This window comes from Chanodichthys erythropterus, chromosome 15, assembly GCF_024489055.1.
Source record: "Chanodichthys erythropterus isolate Z2021 chromosome 15, ASM2448905v1, whole genome shotgun sequence".
Classification (NCBI taxonomy): domain Eukaryota; kingdom Metazoa; phylum Chordata; class Actinopteri; order Cypriniformes; family Xenocyprididae; genus Chanodichthys; species Chanodichthys erythropterus.
Window position 1 is genome coordinate 16,847,993 of NC_090235.1, and position 24,645 is coordinate 16,872,637.

At 36.5% G+C, this 24,645-nt stretch overlaps 2 protein-coding genes across 3 annotated transcripts in view; both read right to left on the reverse strand.

Annotated features, from left to right (window-relative positions):
* LOC137001981 (exostosin-1c) overlaps positions 1 to 13,018 on the reverse strand; it is a 60,008-nt gene extending 46,990 nt beyond the window's left edge. For both annotated transcript variants that reach the window (XM_067361377.1, XM_067361376.1), the window contains exons 1-2: positions 12,912 to 13,018; positions 1,059 to 2,223 (exon numbers count right to left, since the gene is read on the reverse strand). In XM_067361377.1, the coding sequence (XP_067217478.1) occupies positions 1,059 to 1,996 (938 nt within the window). In that variant the 5' untranslated portion in view covers positions 1,997 to 2,223; positions 12,912 to 13,018. The remainder of the gene's footprint in view (positions 1 to 1,058; positions 2,224 to 12,911) is intronic.
* Positions 13,019 to 15,315: 2,297 nt separating this feature from the next.
* LOC137037748 (probable thiopurine S-methyltransferase) lies at positions 15,316 to 19,880 on the reverse strand. The gene is made up of 9 exons (XM_067411987.1): positions 19,828 to 19,880; positions 18,829 to 18,935; positions 18,381 to 18,473; positions 18,174 to 18,306; positions 16,609 to 16,661; positions 16,457 to 16,531; positions 16,282 to 16,367; positions 15,705 to 15,749; positions 15,316 to 15,586 (listed from the first exon to the last, which is right to left on the reverse strand). Exons 2-9 carry the CDS (start codon positions 18,921 to 18,923, stop codon positions 15,468 to 15,470), a joined length of 699 nt encoding a protein of 232 aa, XP_067268088.1. The 5' UTR covers positions 18,924 to 18,935; positions 19,828 to 19,880; the 3' UTR covers positions 15,316 to 15,467.
* Positions 19,881 to 24,645: the final 4,765 nt, after the last annotated feature.

The following is a 24,645-nucleotide window of genomic DNA, read 5'->3' on the forward strand; positions in this document are numbered from 1 at the left end:
GTTGCTAGAATGTTTTAGCACATTACTAACATGACTAAACACATTGCTAGCATTAATTAACATGTAGTTAGCATTATTTAACATGTTGCTAGCATGAATTAGCATGTTTTAACAATACTAGCATGACTTAACACATTGCTAATATGACACACATTGCTAACATTATTTAGCATGTTGGCTAGCATGTTTTAGCACATTACTAGCATTACATAGCACATTGCTAGCATGACTAACATGTTGCTAGCATGATTTAACATTTTGCAGCGCATCACTAGCATGACTTAACACGTTTGCTAACATGATTTAACATGTTGGCTAGCATGTTTCAACACGTCACTAGCGTTATTTAACACATTGCTAGCATGATTTAGCATTTTTAGCATTTTGCTAGCATGATTTAGCATGCTGTAGATACTTACAAAATGTAGTCTCAGAAGAAGGAAAAAAGAAGCTTAAATTGGATTTCAGTTTGTTGGCTTTGTCGAAACCAAACATAATTAAATTAAAGTTTCAGTGAATTTTTAAATGATATATAATATGATAAAACGACAATAACAAAAAGTACCTAGAGAGCAAACGAGCATTAAATATTTCTTTAAATAAATCTTGAGACTCATTCAATGTCAGACTTCAAGTAGGAATTAATATCCAATAATTACCACTTCATGAGCACATTTTACTGACAACCACGGAAATCTTCATGTTCTATAAAGCTAGTCTTAGTTAGCAACAGTAACCAAGGTGGGCGGGGCTTAACGAAAGCCCATTCATTCCACTCAAGTTTCATGAATGAGAAATGTTGAAAACTAACAGTCACAGCAAGTCAGAGTCTCTTTAAACCCATGTATGAAGTCATCTTCCAGAGAACACTTGATACATTTTCAGCGTTATTCACTCTTGACTCTTTTCCGTGTGTTACATAAGTAACCCACACCCCGCGGAAACCGATAGCGGCTTCTTGTGTTTAACACGCAGGAACCTGAGTTCAGAGCCCGGGGTGTCACTGAGTCACTGAAACTGATCTCATCATGCTACAGAAACTCATTCACACGACTTACCTCTCGTACTCCTGGTTATCATGGTCGCACCGTGCGTCCTTGTGCTTCTCCCAGTCCTTGCCGTGGCGACACGTCGTAAGGGAGACGATATCCTTGCCGTTGTGGATGTGATGCAAAGCGTTGCGAGTGTCCGAGCCGATTCCCGTCAAGTAACGTTTACCTTTAAACATCAGCAAGTATTTCCGCCTCGGAGGAACGGTGTTGCGAACTAACCAACCCCTCTCGCCGCCCTTCTGAGGGTGTTCTTTAGAGAACAAAGGGATTGAGACGTCAAAGCCCGGTCGGAAGTGTTCCGTATTCAGGCTGGCTTTAGCCAGGATGGCCTGGCCCACGTTAAAGCCCAGGTCCTCGGTGTAGTTGGGCCAAGTTCCGGAATAAAGGTTGAAGATGACGTGGTTCCGCCCGTCGTTCCACAGAGGATAGCCTCTAATCCGCTCGTCCACGTTGGGCACGAACTGCGTCGACAACTGGTCCCTGTCCAGCGTGTCGATTCCCAACACGAACAGACACGCCTCCCGAGGGTCCGACGTGTAATACCGCGACTCCGCCACCGAGGTGAGGATCTTCCGATAGCTCTCCGACACCCGTTCGCTCTTCTCCGGCGGATAGACGTAGACCCGAAAGCCGCTCGGAGCTTGACACCGGGCGAAGTCGAAGCAAGTTTCCATTCTGCAGCGACTGTCCTTGTAGATTCCGGCCCACGCCTGCCGCCGCTGCCTCGGCGGGTCGCCCGGTCCTCCGTCATTTTGTAGCTCGGCCTGGTCGGCGAAGCCCGGGAGTAGGGCCCGATCTAACCAGTCGGGCCAGGGCCGCGCCACCTCCCCCCTCCTGTAGGTGATGAGACCCAGGAGCCGTTCCTGCAAGCCGCCCCAGTAAAAGAGCAGCAGCCAGCAGCACGTGCACAGGCCCAGAAGCACGTACTTCTTGCGTGCCTGCATGAGGTCTCCCTCACCCTCTGTGCTCCGGGGCCGCGCCGGGAGCTTCAGCAGGGCGGAGACGGGGTGGACAACAGGGGCCGAAGCTCCAGCATAGCCCCGATGTCCACTTGTCCATGCGCTCGTTCAAACCTTCAGAGTAAGGCAAGCCCATGCGACAGAAGTGGAAGTTTCTTCTCTCTTGGTAGCCCTTCTCTCTGCATGGCTCAGTGAATCCCTTCTGCGTTTGCCTAGCAGAGAAAATAAGAGCACACTTCAGCACACAGCCTTCTGTTCATCTTCAAACGCCCAACAGATTCAAACACATGAAAACATTAGTGAGCGAGCAATGCATCACGGATGGCAGCGCGTTAAAGTATGAAAGGCCATATTTCAGGCGTGTCGCAAATAGTGCATTTTTTTTAAAAAGCAGTGGTTATGACTACCAGACAATCCCAGCAGCAAATATTTGTATATAATTAAAGGATTAGTCCACTTTTAAATAAAATTTTCCTGATAATTTACTCACCTCCATGTCATCCAAGATGTTCATGTCTTTTTTTCGTCAGTCGAAAAGAAATTAAGCTTTTTGAGGAAAACATTCCAGGATTTTTCTCCTTATAGTGGACTTCAATGGAGCCCAAATGGTTAAAATTACGGTTTCATTTTTTTCCGTAAGTATAATAGGGAAGGTGTAGGACATACAGCGTAAGCTTTTTGAAGAATACAGAAAGCTGAAGCACGTGCGAGGCGATCATTTGTGTTTATAAAGCATATACAGTTGTATTTTTTTTTTTTAAATGACAGATCGTTTCTCTAGATAAGACTCTTATTCATCATCTGGTATCGTTTAAAGCTCTTTGAAGCTGCACTGAAACTGTAATTTCGACCTTCAACCGTTTGGAGGCCATTGAAGTCCACTATATGCAGAAAAATGAATTTCTTTTCGACTGAAGAAAGAAAGACATGAACATATTGGATGACATGGGGTGAGTAAATTATCAGGAAAATTTTATTTAAAAGTTGACTAATCCATTAAGGCAATAAAGTGTGCATTGTTGTTCACCAGTTGGTTAAAAGAAATGTGAAGTTAAAACTTTTGTATGTAATGCAATAAAATTCCTACATTATTAAAGGGGACCTATAATGCCCCTTTCACAAGATGTAATAAAGTCTCTGGTGTCTCCAGAATGTGTCTGTGAAGTTTCAGCTCAAAATCCCCCACAGATCATTTATTATAGCTTGTCAAATTTGCCCGTTTTTGTGTGTGTCCCTTTAAATGCAAATGAGAAGAGGGCGGAGCTTTAACAGCTCAACAACAACAAAGCTGGAGAATCTCACGCAGACAAAATGACGACGGTGTTCAGCCTTACATTGTTCAAACCAGAGTTGACACTGATGGAGAGACTCAGGAAGAAGTTACAACTTTTAGACGTTTCTGAATGGTTCTTGGATACATTGATGTAGTTTCTGTGGAGTTTCATTCAACTCATCCACTAGCATGTGCCGTCATGTTCATCTTTTGTGCAAAACCTGTTTGGACGCCCACTATACATAGTGAACCGGTTTGCCAAACAGAGCCATACACACCAGGCTAACGTTTACAATTGCTGTCAAATGCTGTGAATAGTCTAATATTTTTTCCAAAATATCACTGGGATAGAAACGCACCTCAAAATCTAGTGCTCGTCAAAACAAAGTTTCTGTCCTTTTTCATGTTTTCTGTGTTGGTAGATGCACCGGGACCCGATTATAGCACTTAAACACGGAAAAAATCTGATTTTCATGAGATGTCCCCTTTAAAATAAATGATCTTCTGAAGAATGTTTTTGTCCACACAATAAAACTGTGGTTACTGTGGTCTAAACCAAAATTGAACCCTATTGAATTTCACATTGAGATATTTTTCAAAAGTTTCTTCTAAATGCTGACAGAATTTCATGTTTGGGTGAAGTATTCTTGTGCAGTTCATACAGTAGTGACCAAAAGTGATGTGCAGCCTTGGAAAATTGACATCTTTATTCAAATATTATTGAAAATTTGTTGCATACTGTAGTTGTGCTTGTTGTATTTGTGATAATAACGCAATGAAAAATGCCACAATTTGTGACATAGTATTTGGCCAGGCTGTTACACAACGAAATTATGAACACATGCAAAAACAAGAGAGAACCAATACAATATTAATAACTGCTTGTTTTTCTATGCATTTATTTTGCATAGTGAAATAAAACCTGTAGCCTTTTTTTACCAAATAGTTTTGTCAGATAAATATCTTAACCAAGTTTAGCATTTTGTTCTTCCCTCATATTTAAAATATATAAATGCTTTTCCTCATAATTTGATGGTTTAATCAAACTTGCAGTGTCATTAAAAACAAACATCCCCTCCGGACATCACTTTTGGACACTACTGTAAACAAAAGGCCAGATTTAGAAGGGGAAGTTCCCAAATCAACACCAGTGAGCTTCAGCACGACATCAAAGCTCTCCACGAGTGTTATCAAGGGTCTCATCAGCACATGCCCAACCCTGCGCTGGCACAAAAGACTTCGTGTGCACCAGTTATGAAGCCATGCTTGATTTAAAATTGGTGTATTTAGTCTTGCGGTCTGAGTCGGTTCTGCTGTTTTCACACACACACTGCTGCAGTGTTTGCAGTGAACATGCAAAACATGAGCTGGCCTGTGATAGCATCTACCCTCGGCATGCTCGAGTTGAACGGAGAGATGAAGGGGGTGAAAATAAGGCAGCTTTAAGAAACCTAAATCAAAAGTGAGAGCCGAGTCTGCATCTGATGCCAGGTAATCTGGAGGGAGACTGAGGTTCTTTTTGGTTCGTTTGTTTGCTTTGCCGGGAAACACGCAGCGGTTTTGAAGGGGAGGTGTTTGTCAGGAAAGTGCCCTCCTCTCATCAAACTGTGTACCTGTGTCTGTGTGCGGCGTCTCACAGAGAAGGTCAGTGTTTCTACTGCCAGGTGACGCACAAAGACAGCTTTCAGGTCTCACCTGCCTCTCTTCCCTTGCCTCTTCTCCACCTCTGTTAAATTCCTCTAGAGTTTCTCTCTTATCTCTTTAAGCAGTCTGAGCGGCGAGCGCAAACTAATCTAAAGCTATGAAAGCATATGTGTGTTATTATGCATGCATGCTTATGAAGATTCCGCCTGTTTGCATTAATAATATGTGACAGGTACAGAATATGATGTTAAATGCAGTGCATGCTCTTTTCTGTGAGCGTGTGTGTGATCACGAAGCGGGCGAAAGACCTGCATTTTCACGGTAAAGCTCCCTGACGAAACACTGCAGGCCAAGCACATATTTGTCGGGAAACAGATGCGGAGGATTCCATTACAAGCTGCTCATTATTAATGCATGACTCCCTTAGTTAGGACATTGATTTCCCTTCTTACCTTTCGTTTGGCTTTTTATGCCTCACATGTGAAGTTAATCTCAATTTTCTGTAGAAAATGAACTGCAGTTAAGATTTTCACTAGCATGACATGGATCAGGTTATCAAAAATCCCAAATGTATGTGTGTGTGTATATATATATATATATATATATATACACTCTAAAAAATGCTGGGTTGTTTCAACCCTAGTTTGGGTCAAAAATGGACAAACTAAATTTTTAAATGCATTTTTTAACCCAACGGTTGGGTTTGTCCATATTTGACCCAAATTTGGGTTGAAACAACCCAGCATTTTATATGTGTGTATGTGTATATATATATATATATATATATATATATATATATATATATATATATATATATATATATATATATATATATATATATATATATATATTATATATATATATCACATCCAAAATAAAAGTTTGTGTTTACATAATATATGTATTAATGTGTGTGTACTGTGTATATTTATTATGTATGTAATACACACACATGCATGTATATATTTAATAAAATCATATATATATATATATATATATATATATATATATATATATATATATATATATATATATATATATATATATATATATATATATACACATGTGTGTGTATATAGTATTTTGATGTCCAGAGGGGATATTTGTTTTTAATGACCCTACAAGTTTGAATAAACCATTATCTTAAATTTACAAATACAACAAGCACAACTATGCAATATGCTTACAAAATATTTTAAAAAATGTTTTAATAATATTTGCATAAAAGTTTGAAGATTTTCTTATAATATATATATAAAATATATTTTTTTTTATTATTATTATTATAACCAGGACTAATAAGCCTCCAAGAGAATGGTTAGGTCGCTCTGACAAGATCCACCAAAAGCAACAGAATAACTTTCTCCCTGCTGCACATAAAAATTTAATGAAATGTCAAAATGATAACTCTTATAGAAGCATATAGCTGCAAAAAGTACCTCTACTTTCGCCCCCACAAAACAACGGCACACAGTGAAACACAAAGAGAGAGACGAACCACAGATTAAAAGAACCATCACAAATGAATAAAAATAGTAATTGCAAAGTTAAAAGATCATTTTTGCAGTATTTTCTTCTTTGCAGTTCATTTGGTCTCCATATAGTAATAAATATATATTTTTTAATGCAACTAAGAATACGCTTTCCATTTTTTTGCATCCGGATTACGTAACCACATTCCAAATATTCCATCATTTCCCAAGCCTGCATCCAGCTGACAGAAGGCCAGAGGGATTGTGTTCTCTCTCGTTCTCACTCTTCCTTTCAGTTTCCTCCTCCTATCACAATTACTTTTTATTTTCTCATTCATCAGCGCTCTGTCTTTCTCATCTCACTGCCACCGTACGTCTGTGGCACCGTACCGTACATCACAGCGGGCAGGGCTGCAGATCCAGGCTGGAGGCGGTGTAATGAGATCGAGATGCGACGGCATATTGCTCAATCACCACGACAGGAAACAGCTGAATAAGTGAACACAGCCTTCCAAACTTTGAGTGATCTGTCTTCTGGACACTTCATTAGCTTTTTCAGAACAAGTGTTTTCCACTTGTGCGAGGGAAAAACTACGCTAGTGTCTTTACAACTGTTGGCAATGGACAGTGAATATGGAGAAGGACAGCGAGCAGGTGGATGTAGCTGTTGTAAAGCCTGGGGAGCTCGTTTCCCGTGTCGTTTTCTCACATGATGAGTGTGTGACAGCTGGACATGGAGCTTATCTCCCCTGGCGCATCTCCCTCTATGGCCAATAAATCAGAACTGTGCTAAAAAGCCTGCTTGGAGAACATGTCATCCTTGCACTGTATATATTTGCATATTCTTTTGCTTTTAAAGGTTAAAAGTGTGGATTCTGCACTGAATAATGTCAAACAGGTTTCTAAAACTCTCCCCCGTCTGCCATTGGTCAAGCAAACAGTTAGCTCCGCCCCCAAACTCACGCTATTGGCTGTGTCGGACTGGGGTGTGTTTCCCAAAAGCATCGTTAGCCAACTGTGGTTTCAAGTTCCATTGAATTGTGTTGGTATGACGGAACTTGCGTCCATAGTTGGCTTCGGGAAACACACCTCGGTTCAGGTTTCTCAAACAAACTACGCAAACGGTCCAAAAATTTGGCTCTGCGTATTAAGTTATATGATATGAGAAAATATTTAAACAAAAATCTAACAATACTAGTATTAAAATATTCTGTAATACAATATCAAACGATTAATCGCGATTAATCACGATTATTAATTGCATCCAACATAAAAGTACATAATATATCTGTGTACTGTGTAAATATATAATAATATATAAATATACACACATATGTATTTATTTAAGAAATATTTACATGCATACATGTATATTTATTTATAATTTATATTATAGATAAAAATAAAGAGTTTATATATATAAATATAATATATTTTTGTTAAATATATACATGCATGTGTATTTATATATATATATATATATATATATATATAATATATATATATATATATATATATATATATAATAAATATATATATAATAAATATATACATATATATAATAAATATATACATATATATAATAAATATATATATACATATATATAATAAATATATACATATATTATGTAAACACAAAGTTTTATTTTGGATGCAATTAATTGTAAATGATTGTTTGACTAATATAATATAATATAATATAATATCAAATGATTAATCACGATTATTAATGCATGCATGTATATATTTACATGCACATTTATATATTTGTTTATATATAAATATATTTTACTATATATAAATATTTTATATATATAACTATAATATATATAATTTATTTTAGATGTGATTAATTGCAATTAATCATTTGACAGCCCTAATATAATATAATATAATATAATATAATATAATATAATATAATATAATATAATATAATATAATATAATATAATATAATATAATATAATATAATATAATTTTAAATATTAATAATTGTATGTTATTTTGATTTACAATAATCTGATTACAAATATAGTTGCAATGCAAGTTTTTTTAAAGAAGGTATTAATATTTTCATTCAGCAAGATTGCATTAAATTGATCAAAAGTGACAGTAAAGTCTTTTACTTTATGAAGTTCTGTTTCAAATAAATGCTGTTTTTTTTTTACTTTCTATGCATCAAATTTTGAACTTATCAAAAATGTATTTTCAACATTGCTACTCAGAAATTCTTGAGCAGCAAATCGGCATATCGGATCATTTAAAGTATTAAAATAGAAAACAGTTATTTTAAATTGTATTAATATTTCACAATATTGCTGTTTTTGTACGACTTTTGTACAACAGAACAGCATACATACATTATATATATATATAATCATTCAGCTGTCAGACACTATAACCAGTGCAACTTATTTGAAGGACACCATTTTAATGCCTCAGGCAATTTGGTGTTAAGATTTTTGCTCATTAACACTCCAGTTAAAACGTTTCCCTTGCGTGAGGTCCTTCAAATAATTAGTTTAACACATCCACATCCTTAACCACTAGTTTTCCAACCTGGATTTGATTATAGCAGCACTAGGCCCATGTGACCAGTATTATCTAGTGTCGAATAATCAAACACAAAATGTGTTCTTGTTACAGCAGACTTTCTTTCTTTCTTTCTTTCTTTCTTTCTTTCTTTCTTTCTTTCTTTCTTTCTTTCTTTCTTTCTTTCTTTTTTAGCTTCAGCTGCCTTGAATTGCAACGTGTAAAAATAATGTTAGCGGCAGCTGATGTTGGAGAAATACAAATGGTGCGGTGAGGTGGGTGAGCCGGAGTTAAAATTAAACCCGAAACGCTGTGATTACAGGTCGACGGCGCAGTGGAAGCCAGCGGCCCAGCCTAGTCCTGCTGCGTGCTTGCGGTGCGAGCCTGACCCGTGCCGAGCCTGTGGTCGAGCCTTTTGAGAAAACACAGACCCAAATGACCAGAGTCAGTGTAATTTCAGAGCGGAGGATGTTTATGAAAAATCTGACATGATGTTCTGCAGTAATCTCTCACGAAAAGCCAGGAAGGATTGGCAGAGTGAAAAGTTGTTTTCTTTGGTGGTTATTAGGATGACGGCTGCATCTTCTTGAACACCCGCTGCTAGCCTCATGTTTTAATTTATGGACAACAATAATTACCAGCAGGCTTGATTAATTATGTCTAAACAATATGCTCCTCGCACACATGCCACAAGGGCTAATTATCCTAACAAACAGGATGGGCTGGGACAGTTGGAGGTTATCAGCAGAAGTCATAACCGTACAAGCGCCTTTAAATGTCACAGACCTACTAAAAAACACAAGCTTTCCGTGCCACAATGCCTGGCTATTCATTCTCACGCCCCTCCTCTCTTTTACCTTCCTCTGGCCCAAATGAAGTCATACACATTTTGTTATATGACGCCATGGAGTGAGTTATGAGAGCCTGTCAAACGGGCCGAGATTCCAGCCATTTTTCCGTCCCCTCCCGGTTTCCCTGCTCTTTCAACTCCACTGCAGGGGTGGACGCTTCATTCGTGTCACACTGCGCTCTTATAATGGCACAACAACCACAACATCTATTTCGAAGCTAAAGCCAGTAGTGAGAGTTAGTTTCTTTTCATCTTGTAAAAGCCATTACAGCTCTGACTCAGCTTTGATAGCGTTGTTGAATCTTAAGCACTGCTTGGTATCTTGGGATCTAATTAAAAAGACAATTATCGCGCTCAACATTAAAATGCTGTGATGATCCGGACACACCTGTGTTTGCTGTGATGTCGAACATCTCTAATTTGACGACTGTCTTCAACATCCAGACTACATTCAAAAGTGCTCTTTCTGTTTGTTTTTAGGCTTGTTTTGTATTTATGGTGTTATCATCCTATATTTTGTCTTATGTCATGTCCAAAACATAATAAATAAAAAACGAAATAAATAAGATGACGTCATTAGGGCGTCACAGGCCTACAGCTCAACTATTTAAAAATCTGGAATCTGAGGGTGCAAAAAACATAAAAATATAGAGAAAATCGCCTTTAAAGTTGTCCAAATGAAGTCCTTAGCAATGCATATCCACTCACAAAAATACATTTTTGATATATTTATGGTAGGAAATTTACAAAATACCTTCATGGAACATGATCTTTACTTAAATTCTAATGATTTTTGGCAAAAAAAGAAAATTGGGTTGTTTTAACCCAGCGATTGGGATTGGGCTGTTTTAACCCAGCGACTGGGATTGGGATGTTTTAACCCAGCAGTTGGGCTGTTTTAACCCAACGATTGGGATTGGGTTGTTTTAACCCAGCGTTTGGGATGTTTTAACCCAGCGGTTGGGATTGGGTTGTTTTAACCCAGCATACTGGCTGTTTTAACCCAGCGACTGGGATTGGGATGTTTTAACCCAGCAGTTGGGCTGTTTTAACCCAACGATTGGGATTGGGTTGTTTTAACCCAGCGTTTGGGATGTTTTCACCCAGCGGTTGGGATTGGGTTGTTTTAACCCAGCGTTTGGGATGTTTTAACCCAGCGGTTGGGATTGGGTTGTTTTAACCCAGCATACTGGCTGTTTTAACCCAGCGATTGGGCTGTGTTAACCCAGCGATTGGGATTGGGTTCTTTTAACCCAGCGTTTGGGATGTTTTAACCCAGCGGTTGGGATTGGGTTGTTTTAACCCAGCATACTGGCTGTTTTAACCCAGCGATTGGGCTGTGTTAACCCAGCGTTTGGGATTGGGTTGTTTTAACCCAGCGTTTGGGATGTTTTAACCCAGCGGTTGGGATTGGGTTTTTTTAACCCAGCATACTGGCTGTTTTAACCCAGTGGTTGGGCTGTTTTAACCCAGTGACTGGGATTGGGTTGTTTTAACCCAGTGTTTGGGATGTTTTAACCCAGCGGTTGGGATTGGGTTGTTTTAACCCAGCATACTGGCTGTTTTAACCCAGCGGTTGGGCTGTGTTAACCCAGCGATTGGGATTGGGTTGTTTTAACCCAGAGTTTGGGATGTTTTAACCCAGCGTTTGGGATTGGGTTGTTTTAACCCAGCGTTTGGGATGTTTTAACCCAGCGGTTGGGATTGGGTTGTTTTAACCCAGCATACTGGCTGTTTTAACCCAGCGGTTGGGCTGTGTTAACCCAGCGATTGGGATTGGGTTGTTTTAACCCAGAGTTTGGGATGTTTTAACCCAGCGTTTGGGATTGGGTTGTTTTAACCCAGCGTTTGGGATTGGGTTGTTTTAACCCAGCGTTTGGGATGTTTTAACCCAGCGGTTGGGATTGGGTTGTTTTAACCCAGCATACTGGCTGTTTTAACCCAGCGGTTGGGCTGTGTTAACCCAGCGATTGGGATTGGGTTGTTTTAACCCAGAGTTTGGGATGTTTTAACCCAGCGTTTGGGATTGGGTTGTTTTAACCCAGCGTTTGGGATGTTTTAACCCAGCGGTTGGGATTGGGTTGTTTTAACCCAGCATACTGGCTGTTTTAACCCAGTGGTTGGGCTGTTTTAACCCAGCGACTGGGATTGGGTTGTTTTAACCCAGCGTTTGGGATGTTTTAACCCAGCGGTTGGGCTGTTTTAACCCAGCGACTGGGATTGGGTTGTTTTAACCCAGCGGTTGGGCTGTTTTAACTCAGCGAATTGGTTGTTTTAACCCAGCAATTTTGTTGTTTTAACCCAGCGGTTTGGCTGTTTTAACCCAGTGGTTGGGCTTTTTATCCCAGTGGTTGGGCTGTTTTAACCCAGCGAATTGGGTTGTTTTAACCCAATGAATTGAGTTGTTTTAACTCAGTGTATAGGCTGTTTTAACCCAGCGGTTTGGCTGTTTTAACCCAGCGTTTGGGGTATTTTAACCCAGCGGTTTGGCTGTTTTAACCCAGCGTTTGGGGTATTTTAACCCAGCGAATGGGCTGCTTTAACCCAGCGGTTGGGTTGTTTTATCCCAGCAGTTGGGTTATTTAACCCATCAAATCAAGTTTTAACTCAGCGATTGGGTTAAATGTTTGCTCAACGTGCTGGGTAGTTTTATTTAACTCAACTATTGTTTAAAAATGTATGTATTTCTTGCTTAAAATGAACCCAAAATATGTTGGAAATTAACATTTATTAATATGTTTAATGAATAATAAATAATAAACATGTATTAAATTACTTATTAATAAATGTTCACATTGTGATTATTATAGTTTCCTCCAGTAATTATGTGTCTGATTTTTAAATTTCCAAACTATTTTTGGGTTCATTTTTATCCAGCCATACAGTAATTATTAAACAATATTTGAGTTAAATAACACTGCCCAGCATGCTGGTCAAACATTTCACCCAACCACTGGGTTTGTCCATTTTCAGCCCCGCATTTTTCAGAGTGTATAACATTTTGAGTTTAAATCGCTAAATATTCGTCACGTCTGCGCAGTTTGAATTTAATGAATATTTACCATTTCTACGTTTCTACTGTTTATATTCTCCACTTGTTCTTGTGCAAAGGTCGGATTAAGTGCGTTACCTGTTATTATGACGCTGGTCCCTCGTTATGGCTGCATCCTCATCCTCCTCCTCCTCCTCATCATCATCATTCCCGATACTGAATGCTTCCTTTTCTCCTCTCTGTCAAACCGCTCTGCTTGTTTTCTCCAGCACAATATTACGTGATGCAACAACTCTCGTGCCACACAGTCCACCCCTGAACCGCACCAGACACCTCCGCTGCCTTCAAACCCCCGTCTCTCTCTCTCTCTCTCCACCTCCTCCTCTCCTCTGAAGCGCGTGTCTTCTCGCTTTACCAGCTCAACAAGCTGATTGAGTTACAGAGCGACTCGCGCAAGCATACGCACCGGGCGCGCGCGTAATCTCACACCTCCTCCCGCGTGCCCGCCCTCTCTTCCCACTCTTTAATGATAAAGAAGCAGATTTGGGCAAATATTAATATTCCATTAGGGGCTGCAATTATCCTGAAGCTGAGTTGTCGGCTTCCAGACAGAAAGAGGCGTTCCTCCGCGATAATAATGTGGGTTTCTTACCTTAATTGCGCGTCAGATCATGTGTATGAATGAGGAGATGAGACCTCCGCCTGTATATGTAGTCATTAAGCACACAGAAACGCCAGCAGCCACGTTAATATTTTATCGAGCTGGTGGATGGGAGCTGTCGCTGCCCTGTGTATGAAATATGACAAACAATGGTCGCAGTGCCCTTGGGGTGGATTGCGCGCGGCCGCAAACAATGAAGTTCCCCGGAAATTGCGCGTTCTTGATTATTAAAAAATCGCACGAAATAAGAAGCAGTAAAACGAATGCATCAATGCGATGCAGAGGCACAATGAAACACAAGACTGTGTATGACAGACAGTGCCTCACCCTGAACTTCAGCTGACGCGTGCGCTCCACAAATCCCGTTCAGTCGCGTTCAGATGCTCATCCTTCTCTCTCTACTTCTAGAGCTTGATGCATATTGATATGATCCGTTACAGCATCAGTATATGGGGCTACATTGTTCATTTTCTCGCATCCACAACATTCCAGTCGACCCCGCCCCCGGCGTTCGTGATTGGCTCAGAGACTCGGGGTGCCCGAGCACGAGCTATATTTAAAGTAAACAGGCGCACATCTGGACAGCGGTGCGCGTCACTGTCGCCGGAGGTCGCGAGCCGAAGCTGTGCGGTGAACCAGAAAAGACCTTGACTGTTGCCAAACTATTTCCCCGAGAGTTTTTGTTTTGTTTTTTTATATAACACGGTTGACTAGCGATGGGAGTCGTAATCTAAAATCAAATTCACACGGCGAAGATAACATTAGGCTGCTCGGAGGAGGCATAAATGCATTTACACGGCAATTAAAACTGTTTACATTGACAGTGGAGCTGAGGCGGCTCAGAACAGGCATAGTTTAGTCTAGCTTTAATGCAGCATTGCGTCTTTGCTCTGATTTTCAAGCGTGGAATAAAGCAGTGTTGACTCGACTGTGTAAAATCGCCTTAATTTCTCTTAATGATTCCTTAACTGCATTTCTTTCAGTACATTTAAGCTAAAAATATATGGAAAAAATGCATTTGTTACTGCCTTAAAAAGTCTGTTGCCAAATTTCAAAAGATTCAAATAGAACAGTAAGACTACACTGGGGTTAAAAACAACCCAAGTTGGGCTGAAAATGGATAAACCCAGCAGTTGGGCTAAATGTTTGCTCAACCTGCTGGGTAGTTTAATTTAACTCAACTATTGCTTAAAAAATACTGTATTTCTTGCTGAAAATGAACCCAGTCTGTTAGAAATTAACATTTGTATTAATGATTGAACATTTATTAAGTTTAATGAATAACAATTAAACATTTATTAAATTGCTTATTAATAAATGTTCACCTTTTGATAATTATTGTTTCCTCTAGTAATTATGTGTCTGATATTTTGGGTTCATTTTAAGCCAGACATATAGTCATTTTTAAACAATATTTGAGTTAAATAAAACATTTAATTCAATCGTTGGGTTTATCCATTTTCAATCAACTTGGGTTGTTTTTAACCCAGCATTTTTTAGAGTGTAACTAGCCAAAGAAATGCATTCTTGCTTGTTTACATGCTTTTAAATGCGACAAACACATATTTCAGTATCTACATTTATTCAAAAGATGCTTTCATCCAAAGTATTTTAAACTACATGTATTAAATATACTAATAACCCAATACTATGTTCATTTTTATAAAATACCACTGATTACATCAAAATCTCATGTCAGGAGCTCTAACTGCAGTTGTTTATACAGTAGGCTAAAAGAATGGTGCAAATAATCTGTCAGGAAAATGTCAAACTACTGCCCTCTTGTGGTCAAACTGAGAACTCACATCACTTGATGCCTCTCTGGTCCAGTTATGAAATAAACACAAACTATTTTAAAAATAATTCTTTAATGATTTATTAAAATATTTTACATTATGTTCAGATATGAAACCAATAACTTTCAGGTTACTGCAATTTGTCCCACTTTAACCCTTTTTATTTTATTTTTTTTTAATTGCATTAAGCAATCTTTACTTTTTTTTTAATCACCCTCCAGCTGATTTGTTGATTCATCACTGTGCTTTTGGAGTGAGAAGGTAGACTTTCTCTGTCAGTGAATCCAGTCCCCATGATTTGTGTCTTTCCTCAAATCCATCGACAGACTGAAGCAGTTCAATGTCGCAGCCCCCTCCTGGAATACGAGAGATACTGCCATCATTATTGGCTAAACAATAAACGCTCTATAATGCATGATAAATGATAAAAAACATGACAAAAAATAGCTAAGATGACGTGTGACCAAAACTCACCAAATGCATTTTTTATATCCTCTTCTGATACAAAAAATGGTGGACCTGTATGTCAAATGTGGTGACAGAAAAGATCAAATACTTTATACAAAACACTTACACTGCTGTTCAAAAGTTTGAGGCCGGAAAGACAAGGCTGCTTTATTTATTAAAAATACAGTAAAAACAGTGTAATATTTTTACAATGTAAATCAGCTGTTTTCTATGTGAATATACAGTAAAGTATAATTTATTTCTGTGATCAAAAGCTGAATTTTCAGCATCATTACTCCAGTCTTCAGTGTCACATGATCCTTCAGAAATCATTCTAATATGATGATTTGCTGCTCAACAAACATTTATTATTATTATCAGTGTTGAAAACAGTTGTGCTGTTTCAGATTTTTATCGAAACCATGATACATTTTATTCCAGGATGAATAAAAAGTTCAAAAGAACAGCATTTATTTAAAATATAAATCCTTTTTTAACATTATGAATGTCTTTAATGTCACTTTTGATCAATTTAATGCATCCTTGCTGACCCCAAACTTATGCTGTTTAATGAATAATAATAAGGACTCTATCCTAACATCACCTTTGTAGAGCTCAGGATTGTATTCCACTGTGTCCACCAGATATCTGCAGTCATTGTTCATTAAAGAAATAAGGAGCGTGGCGTACCTTTGGGATGAAGAGAGTATGTGTTCAAATACAATCCCACTTAAACCATAAATAAATTAATGGATGTGAAATATTGATTTAATATGTACTTCTGCCTGTCACATGGGTTTATGGCCACCAGCGCTCCTCTATCCCAAATCCCTCCAAACTTTCCTGCAACAGCACTGAGAGACCAAAAGAGGCCTTTAAATGTGCTTCATGTGACGTTTTAACATCTAAAATTAGAAAGTATAAAACGCACCTGGATAACTTGTATAAATCACACTGATAGATGGAGATCTTTCCATCTGCGCTCTGAGAACAAGGAAAATGCATTAGCTGAGAGAGCGTGACACAGAAACATCACGCCGTCTGCTTCCATTAAGGAAAGCTGAAGCATTGTGAGCATCTATCTGTATTAATTTGACATGGTCAAAATCTACCATTACAATACAACGAGTCACATTATTTATCTATAGAGGATTCTAGTTATTTATTTATAGAGGATAATGAATCAGAAGCACATTCAAAAAACAGTAAAGTGAACCATAAGGTGGATAGTAGATCTGTACGACTCTTCCACGATTCTGAACAGACAACTAAACAAAATAACAATTTACAAGAGGTTCTGACAAAATGTTAATTGCTGCAGACTGTTTTAAAAATATTTAATTAATTTGAATAAATTATTTTGAATATACGGTATTACCGGATGAATTATCGTTTTTGAACAAATCTGTTGAGTGAATGATTCAACGACTCACTCATAAAGACTTCACTTGTTTCATTACCAGACGAATCAGCATTTTTGAACAAATCTGTTGAGTTAACGATTCAATGACTCCCTCATAAAGACTTCACTTGTTTCATTACCAGACGAATCAGCATTTCTGAACAAATCTGTTGAGTGAATGATTCAACGACTCACTCATAAAGACTTCACTTGTTTCATTACCAGACGAATCAGCATTTCTGAACAAATCTGTTGAGTGAATGATTCAACGACTCACTCATAAAGACTTCACTTGTTTCATTACCGTATGAATCAGTGTTTTTAAACAAATCTGTTGAGTGAATGATTCAACGACTCACTCATAAAGACTTCACTTGTTTCATTACCAGACGAATCAGCATTTCTGAACAAATCTGTTGAGTGAATGATTCAACGACTCACTCAAAGACTTCACTTGTTTCATTACCAGACGAATCAGCATTTCTGAACAAATCTGTTGAGTGAATGATTCAATGACTCACTCATAAAGACTTCACTTGTTTCATTACCAGACGAATCAGCATTTCTGAACAAATCTGATGAGTGAATGATTCAACGACTCACTCAAAGACTTCACTTGTTTCATTACCGGATGAATCAGTATTTTTGAACAAGTCTGTTGAGTGAATGATTCAACGACTCACTCATAAAGCCTTTTTTCATTACCAGACGAATCAGCATTTTTGAACAGATCTCTTGAATGAATGACTCAAGGACAAACACAGTTTTTAACAGTCACTTGTTGCCACCTACTGGTGTAATGATGTAATTGATACAATCTTGATTTGAAGCATCAAATTACTTTCAAAAGGTGTACTCTATTTTGATCACTTACTTGGACATCAATGTTTATATCCTAACTACAAGCTTCTTTCCCAGTACTTCTGTGATAACATGATTTATTATAAGACAGAAATAATGATACTGTGTGGTTGAAAAGACTGTTTGTGAAGCGGTTTCTTATCTATACATGACAACGGCTCTCTCTGGATCTCTGGAACATTGGCTTGTGCCCTGAAAACACTATAGATGACAAATATGAGACCTTCAGATACCTTGAAAAGCTTTGCTCCAGGAATAGCCGATACTGGTTCTTCATTATAAGCCAGATTTTGCTCTGCAAAGAACTGTTTAATTCCTTTTTCGGAAATTTCAACTCCAACAACTGTGTGACCCATATCAGCCAGCCTGAGAAAATATATGAACATTTTAGGGTGCGCTAAGAAGATTTTTAACATTATTCATTGAAACAGACCTCGTACCATTTCATGTCTACAGCTTTTCCACATAATGGGAAGAAGAATCGAACCTCCTTTCGTCCACATACGGCTTTGTCCAAGTTGTTTTCCAGCAAACTACCAAAAAGTACAAAAAAAAATCTCTCAGAGATTTAGAGTTAAACCATACAATGATAACATTGTGTGGCTCCTCTATACATTTATGGATAATTCATTCATTCGTAAACGACACATGATGGCATCTAAATCATGCAGCTATACAAATTATTTAAATGAGGACTATTGTGAGGAAAACTAAAGATGGAGTTCAGAAACACTGACACTGATATAGAGAACAACTTTGGAACATTGCAGGGCTTTTTCATGATCAAAAAGCAACTTTATACACTAAATAAAGATGGAAAAATGCATAATAGGTCCTCTTTAATATGCATGATTATAATAGTGACCAAACATGTGACTCTGTGATTACTTGTGCACTTGAGGTCTGTGAAAACCAGTTTTTCCTTCCTTCCACCTGTTCTCCCACTCAGATAAAGCCATGACCCGGTTCGCCTGGGCAGACATGTCCTCTCTTCTCTTCAGGGTAGCGGACGGTTGCAAATAATAAAATGCAGATTAGATAAGCATGCATAGTTAGGAGAGCAAAATAAATAGGCTGATGAACGTTTAAACATAAGGAGGAAATGCTTTCTGTAGTTGACGTCAAATGTTGTGCATCTATTCAAGCTACTGTGGCACATATTAATCTTTAATTATCAGATGCAAGATACAATGGCATGCATGCATGAAGTAAACTGTGCAAGATACAGAAAATCCGATCCAGACTATTTGAAATATGTAAAGTACACTTCTACTGTTGTTTCTGCATTTAAATGCTTAATTTTACTATTCAGTCTATGTCATATTAATAATGCTGTATACTGTTGGGTCAACACAATTCAATATTAATACATTTCAATGTTTGATTAGTCATTTTTGTTAACTTTTGTGCAATAATCATTTTTTTTTTGTGTGTGTGTGTGAGAGGTCAGCACTTGATTTGCATTGTAAAATGTAACTACTACATTAATTACCTAAACAAGGCTTCAAAAATGATTTTTCAGTGCAAAATCACCTGATGTACTTTCAGAATCACAATGACAAAGCATTACATATCATGTCATCTGTGAGATGTTACTTTCTGTTCGTGCTGAAACTGACACAATATCACAATGACCTTAATAAATGTATCATCTGACTGGTAAAACTATCAGTGGGCGGATCATTGGACTATCAGTGGCCAATAAAAGCATTCATGTTACTTTAAAAACATAGCCTAGGCTATGTGTTACTTTTGTTGCATTGTACAATGCAATTCACCAGTCTTTAAAAAAACACTAAGCACACTCAGCCAAAATAAGTTAATCAACATTCAATTCGAATTTGCGGTCGACACTGTAAATGTTTGATAGGATTTGAGATTTGTTACCTCGCCTTTCCAATTCACCAGAAGAGCGGCTTCTCATATGCTTCGGTTTCATAACAGGAAGAGTTTGTGCGTGGTGGGCGTGGCTTCACACATAACGTCACACGTCGCTTTAGTTACTGGCTGTCGCTAGGATGCCGTGGACGCTTCCAGCCCCGGAGTTTACTGTAGCTAATGAATGTAATGTGGGTGAATGTGACAAAACCGACTCAACCGGTAGGTCACGTGTTCTAGACTGTCCTAGAAAATCATGTAGGCCTACATCATTCAGTATAGGGCAAATAAATGTAAATTTAGTTGAGTCATTTCTAATTTAAATCAAGTAACATCATCCAAGTCAAACAGATTGATCTGAAAAATCACCTTATTCTATTTAAAAAAAAATATATATTATTGTAAAAAATGAGTTCATCAAATTTTAAAGTCTCCCTGTAGTCAATAATTGTATCCCTTAAAACTCATCAAAATTAATATATTAAAAAAAAAAAAAAAAAAAAAAAAAGACATGAGGGTGAGTGATAAAGGACATTATTTTCATTTTTGGGTGAACTAACCCTTTAATATGGTCAAGAGAGAAAAATAAAGTCTTACTCATTTCCCCCTATTAACTGCATGTAGGGTAACAATGCCTTATTTTGGATAATAAATTGTTGTTCTTTAACAGTCTGTCACTGTTTGGCTAATTTTATTTATTTATTTATTTTTCTAAAATCAGTTTAGAAGCCTAAGAAGAAAACAACAAAATGCATCAACATATCAAATGCATTTCAGAGGCTGTTTTTCAACATCAGCTCGTACGGTTGGCAGACATCAGGAAATAATTATGGCGTAATAACTTCATTCTCCTGGCATGGTGGTCATTATGAAGGACTTTGATGTATTATTCTGAGCAATTGATTTACTCAGTTTCATTTTTCAAAGGAACATTGAGAGACTCTGCCTTCAAGACCTCAATAAAACTCTCACAAAAGGCATGTGTCACGATTCAGGATGTTAAATGTAGGTACTTTGCTTTGTAATGGAAACAATATGAGCAATGAAAAATGGCCTTTTTCCCATAATGGTTTAATATACATTGGATATGTTGCAGTGGCGATCGAGAACAGGAGAATGGGGGGGTTTCTATCACTGCTAAAGTATGCTTTTATTTTTATTCTATTTTATGCATTTTATTTTAAAGGGGTTTTATTGTTTTATAATGTTTCCTGGGGTGAACTTATAATGTTAGTATACTTTTTACATCAAAAATTGTCATAATTTTTAAAGGGGCGTGTCTGCTGTGAGACTTCAGTGTAAACGCCCACTGCTGTGATTGGCTGACATCTTTACATTTTAATATAGCTAAGTATTACTCTCTCAAAAACTTTTAGCATGTTTTTACTATTACAGCTCTCAAGGTTCACTAATCGTGAAAAGCATTAGTGATCGTGGCATGAAAGGTTGCAGTGATGAACATGTAGTCGATCACAGACATGTTGTTGAGCTCATGAAAGCAGAGATCTCGTCATTGAAACTCAATTTCTGCACATTAACGAGTGCTTTCATCATTACTAACAATGCAAACACGATGTAACTAAGAGATTTGTTGAATAAAACGAAAGTTTTGGTGTGAGTCCAGATTAAAACTCAGTCACGCTGTTTGATTGACAGCTCCAGTGATTGTAAAGGGAGCGTTCTTTGATCGTTTTCTATATATAATTTAATTACAGTTTAAATAACGGATTATTTTCATCCTAATAAGAGAAATAATGTGAAGTTGAGCGTTTAGTCACTGGTTTGATTTACTGACACACAGACAAAGATCATGTGACTGTAAATGAATCATTAATATCAGATCAGGCATTAGAATGAACACAGTTACTGATATGTTGTTGCACAAGATGACCTCTTATATATCAAAAGTTAAATAAGGGAAAGTTTATTTCTCAATTCATGACCTCTTTAATATACTGTTTGAGGAAGGGTTTTGCATTTTCATACTCTTAATATTTACTTATAGATTTCTTCCTGTCTAATATCTCAGCTTCTTATACCCTAAATGAACAGCCAACAGTAAAAGCTCATTTCAGTTGTAGTTCTATTAGTGCAGCTCTTTGATTCCAGATATTTTTGCCAAAATACTGGCAGGAGGAAAGAGCTGGACGTGTTTCTCGCCAATCTCCTGCTCTACTTCTCTTGCTTCTTTGAGAAGAAAGCTCCGGAGAAAAGACCAAAGTCTCTCGTGAGTTTGAATTTGGAGCCGGGCTTGAATTAAGCCTTATGAAAAAGCATGAAATTATTAAAGGAGCTGTGCTTAATTACTGAAATGGCACAATTAAGATGTGCATGTAAGCTATCAGCAGCAAACACAGCATGTCATCCTTTACAGAGGCTGCAGAAACATGCACTGTTAAACATTTTAGTGTGAAATTACAGTATATTTCTGGTTAATTGCATAACTTTCATGGTAATTTCACAGCAGGTGAAACAGTCAAGTGTAGTCAAGTAAAAAAGCTGTGAGTTTAAAGTATTGGAAAACAAACAGTATCTGTTTGCAGTTATACTGATGGGTGAGCTTTGACAGGCGTGGCAGGTGGTGATTGGCCGATTGCACTTCTCAGACAGCTTTAACCCCGCCCTGAATGAATCAAAAGATCAGCAGTTCACAGATGAGGGTCAGTCTGAGGTTGTGGACCCGGACATACAGCACTGAATAACAGATAAGAAAGTGTCCACTCGATGGAAACACAAGAAAACAGGGTAAAATTAAAATCGAGTCATGTTTGACTAATGAACTAGTTATGACTCATTATTATTAACTTAAATTATTTTATATTATTTTTATTATATTTAAATTTGTATTTAGTATTTAAAATTGTATTGTTTTAATTAAATATTTTATATATATATATATATATATATATATATATATATATATATATATATATATATATATATATATATATATATATATATATATATTAAAAATAAAATATTTAATTAAAACAATACAATTTTAAATACTAAATACAAATTTAAATATAATAAAAATAATATAAAATAATTAGGATTATTTATTAATAATTAGGATTAATTATCAGAAAATTATTATTATTATTTTTTAAATAATTAAAATAATATATAATAATTAGGAATATAAAAATAATTAAGGATTTAAAATGTATTAGAAAAGTAAAATAAATATATAATTAAAAATAATATATTTAATTAAAACAATACAATTTTAAATACTAAATAAAAATTTAAATATAATAAAAAAATAATATAAATAATTAGGATTATTTATTAATAATTAGGATTAATTATCAGAAAATTATTATTATTATTATTATTATAAATAATTAAAATAATATATAATAATTAGGAATAAAATAATAATTAAGGATTTAAAATGTATTAGAAAAGTAAAATAAATATTATATATATATATATATATATATAATTATTATATTTATATTACTTTTTTAATACATTTTAAATAATCCTGAAAAACCCAAACATTAAATTTTGAAAATAAATAATAATATTTATGAATAATGAAACTTATTTCATAATATTTTTATTTAATTAAAATATATTTAAATTTAAAATGGTATTTTTTCATTAAAGTTTTTTATTATTATTTTTATTAAATATTGTTTAATTTAATTTTTATTTTTATATACACTATTTAATTATTTTATATTATAATATTTTATTTATTTTTTAAATACATTTTAAAGAATGGCTTCTTTAAAAAAACAATCATTAATTTATGGAAAGAAAATAATAATAATAATAATAATAATAATAATAATAAAATCCTTTTAACACCAAAGAATAGTAGAACCCAGATTTATAAAAAAAAAAAAAAAAAGTTTTGATACACATTTATACTAAACTTGCTTGAAAAATGCACCTATTACACTATATTATGTAACTCTTTTGTTTAAAATGTAAAAATAAATATATAATGAGTGAGCACATCATGAGTCCATCTTCCAAACCATGTTTTTGTCTTATCCTGTAGTGTCTAATCACTACAATACATCTATAATAAGTGTTTATATTCAGATTGTGTCAGACGGAGCGTGACACCAGCGCTGCGGAGGATCCTGCGTGACTCCAGAGAGAAGTAGATCCGGCTACAGTGTTCTTCAGCAAGACACATGCAGTTTTAGTGTACTTTTAATGAAGATATCTCAGAGCTCCTCTATGTGAGTTGTTGCAAGCAACTTGATCGGCTTCTGTGCTCAAACAACTGCAAGTGAAGATTTATGCTTTTACTGGCCCATCTTCTCTTTCATACTCTCACTCTCTGTCTCCTGACCTTTAACCCAGGAAGTCAAACCAGGGCTCGGCCCGAGCAGTATCATAACCCAGCGTTCCCCCGCTCAATCACCTGTTGAAGGGCTTCAGACGTCGTAAACTGCCCTGCTCTCTTAGGTAGTGCTTAATCATGCTATGGTTGAATTATAGTTGTACTGTAACCGCAAACTATTTAGTGTTTTAGTCAAGCAGAATAAATGCAATACATCAATCATCAATGCACTGAAACTACCTTTTGTTTTGTGTGTGTGTTTTCATATCATGTGATTTTCTTTCAATTATTTTTGTTGCCGATATCTATGGGGGTTGGATAGAATCATATTTAATAATGACAATAAACAACAATTTAGGTGGCACTTTTCTGACTTCCATAGTATTTTCCCTAATCAATGGAAGTCAATGGGGACCAACAACTGTTTAGTTACCAAATGAACTACATGTACTACTTGAGAGGGAATAAATAATGATTTGGGGTGAACTATCCCTTTAAATTCAACCCTCACAAGAATAATC

What these genes read in the sequence shown, in the direction of transcription:
- LOC137037748 (XM_067411987.1), bottom strand. Translation starts at nt 18,923, where the DNA reads ATGTCTGCCCAGGCGAACCGGGTCATGGCTTTATCTGAGTGGGAGAAC. An exon ending in CTGGAGCAAAGCTTTTCAAG is followed by an intron (nt 16,662 to 18,173) that starts GTATCTGAAGGT and finishes CCTTGTTCTCAG; the next exon opens with AGCGCAGATGGAAAGATCTC. An exon ending in GATTTATACAAGTTATCCAG is followed by an intron (nt 16,532 to 16,608) that starts GTGCGTTTTATA and finishes TTGGTCTCTCAG; the next exon opens with TGCTGTTGCAGGAAAGTTTG.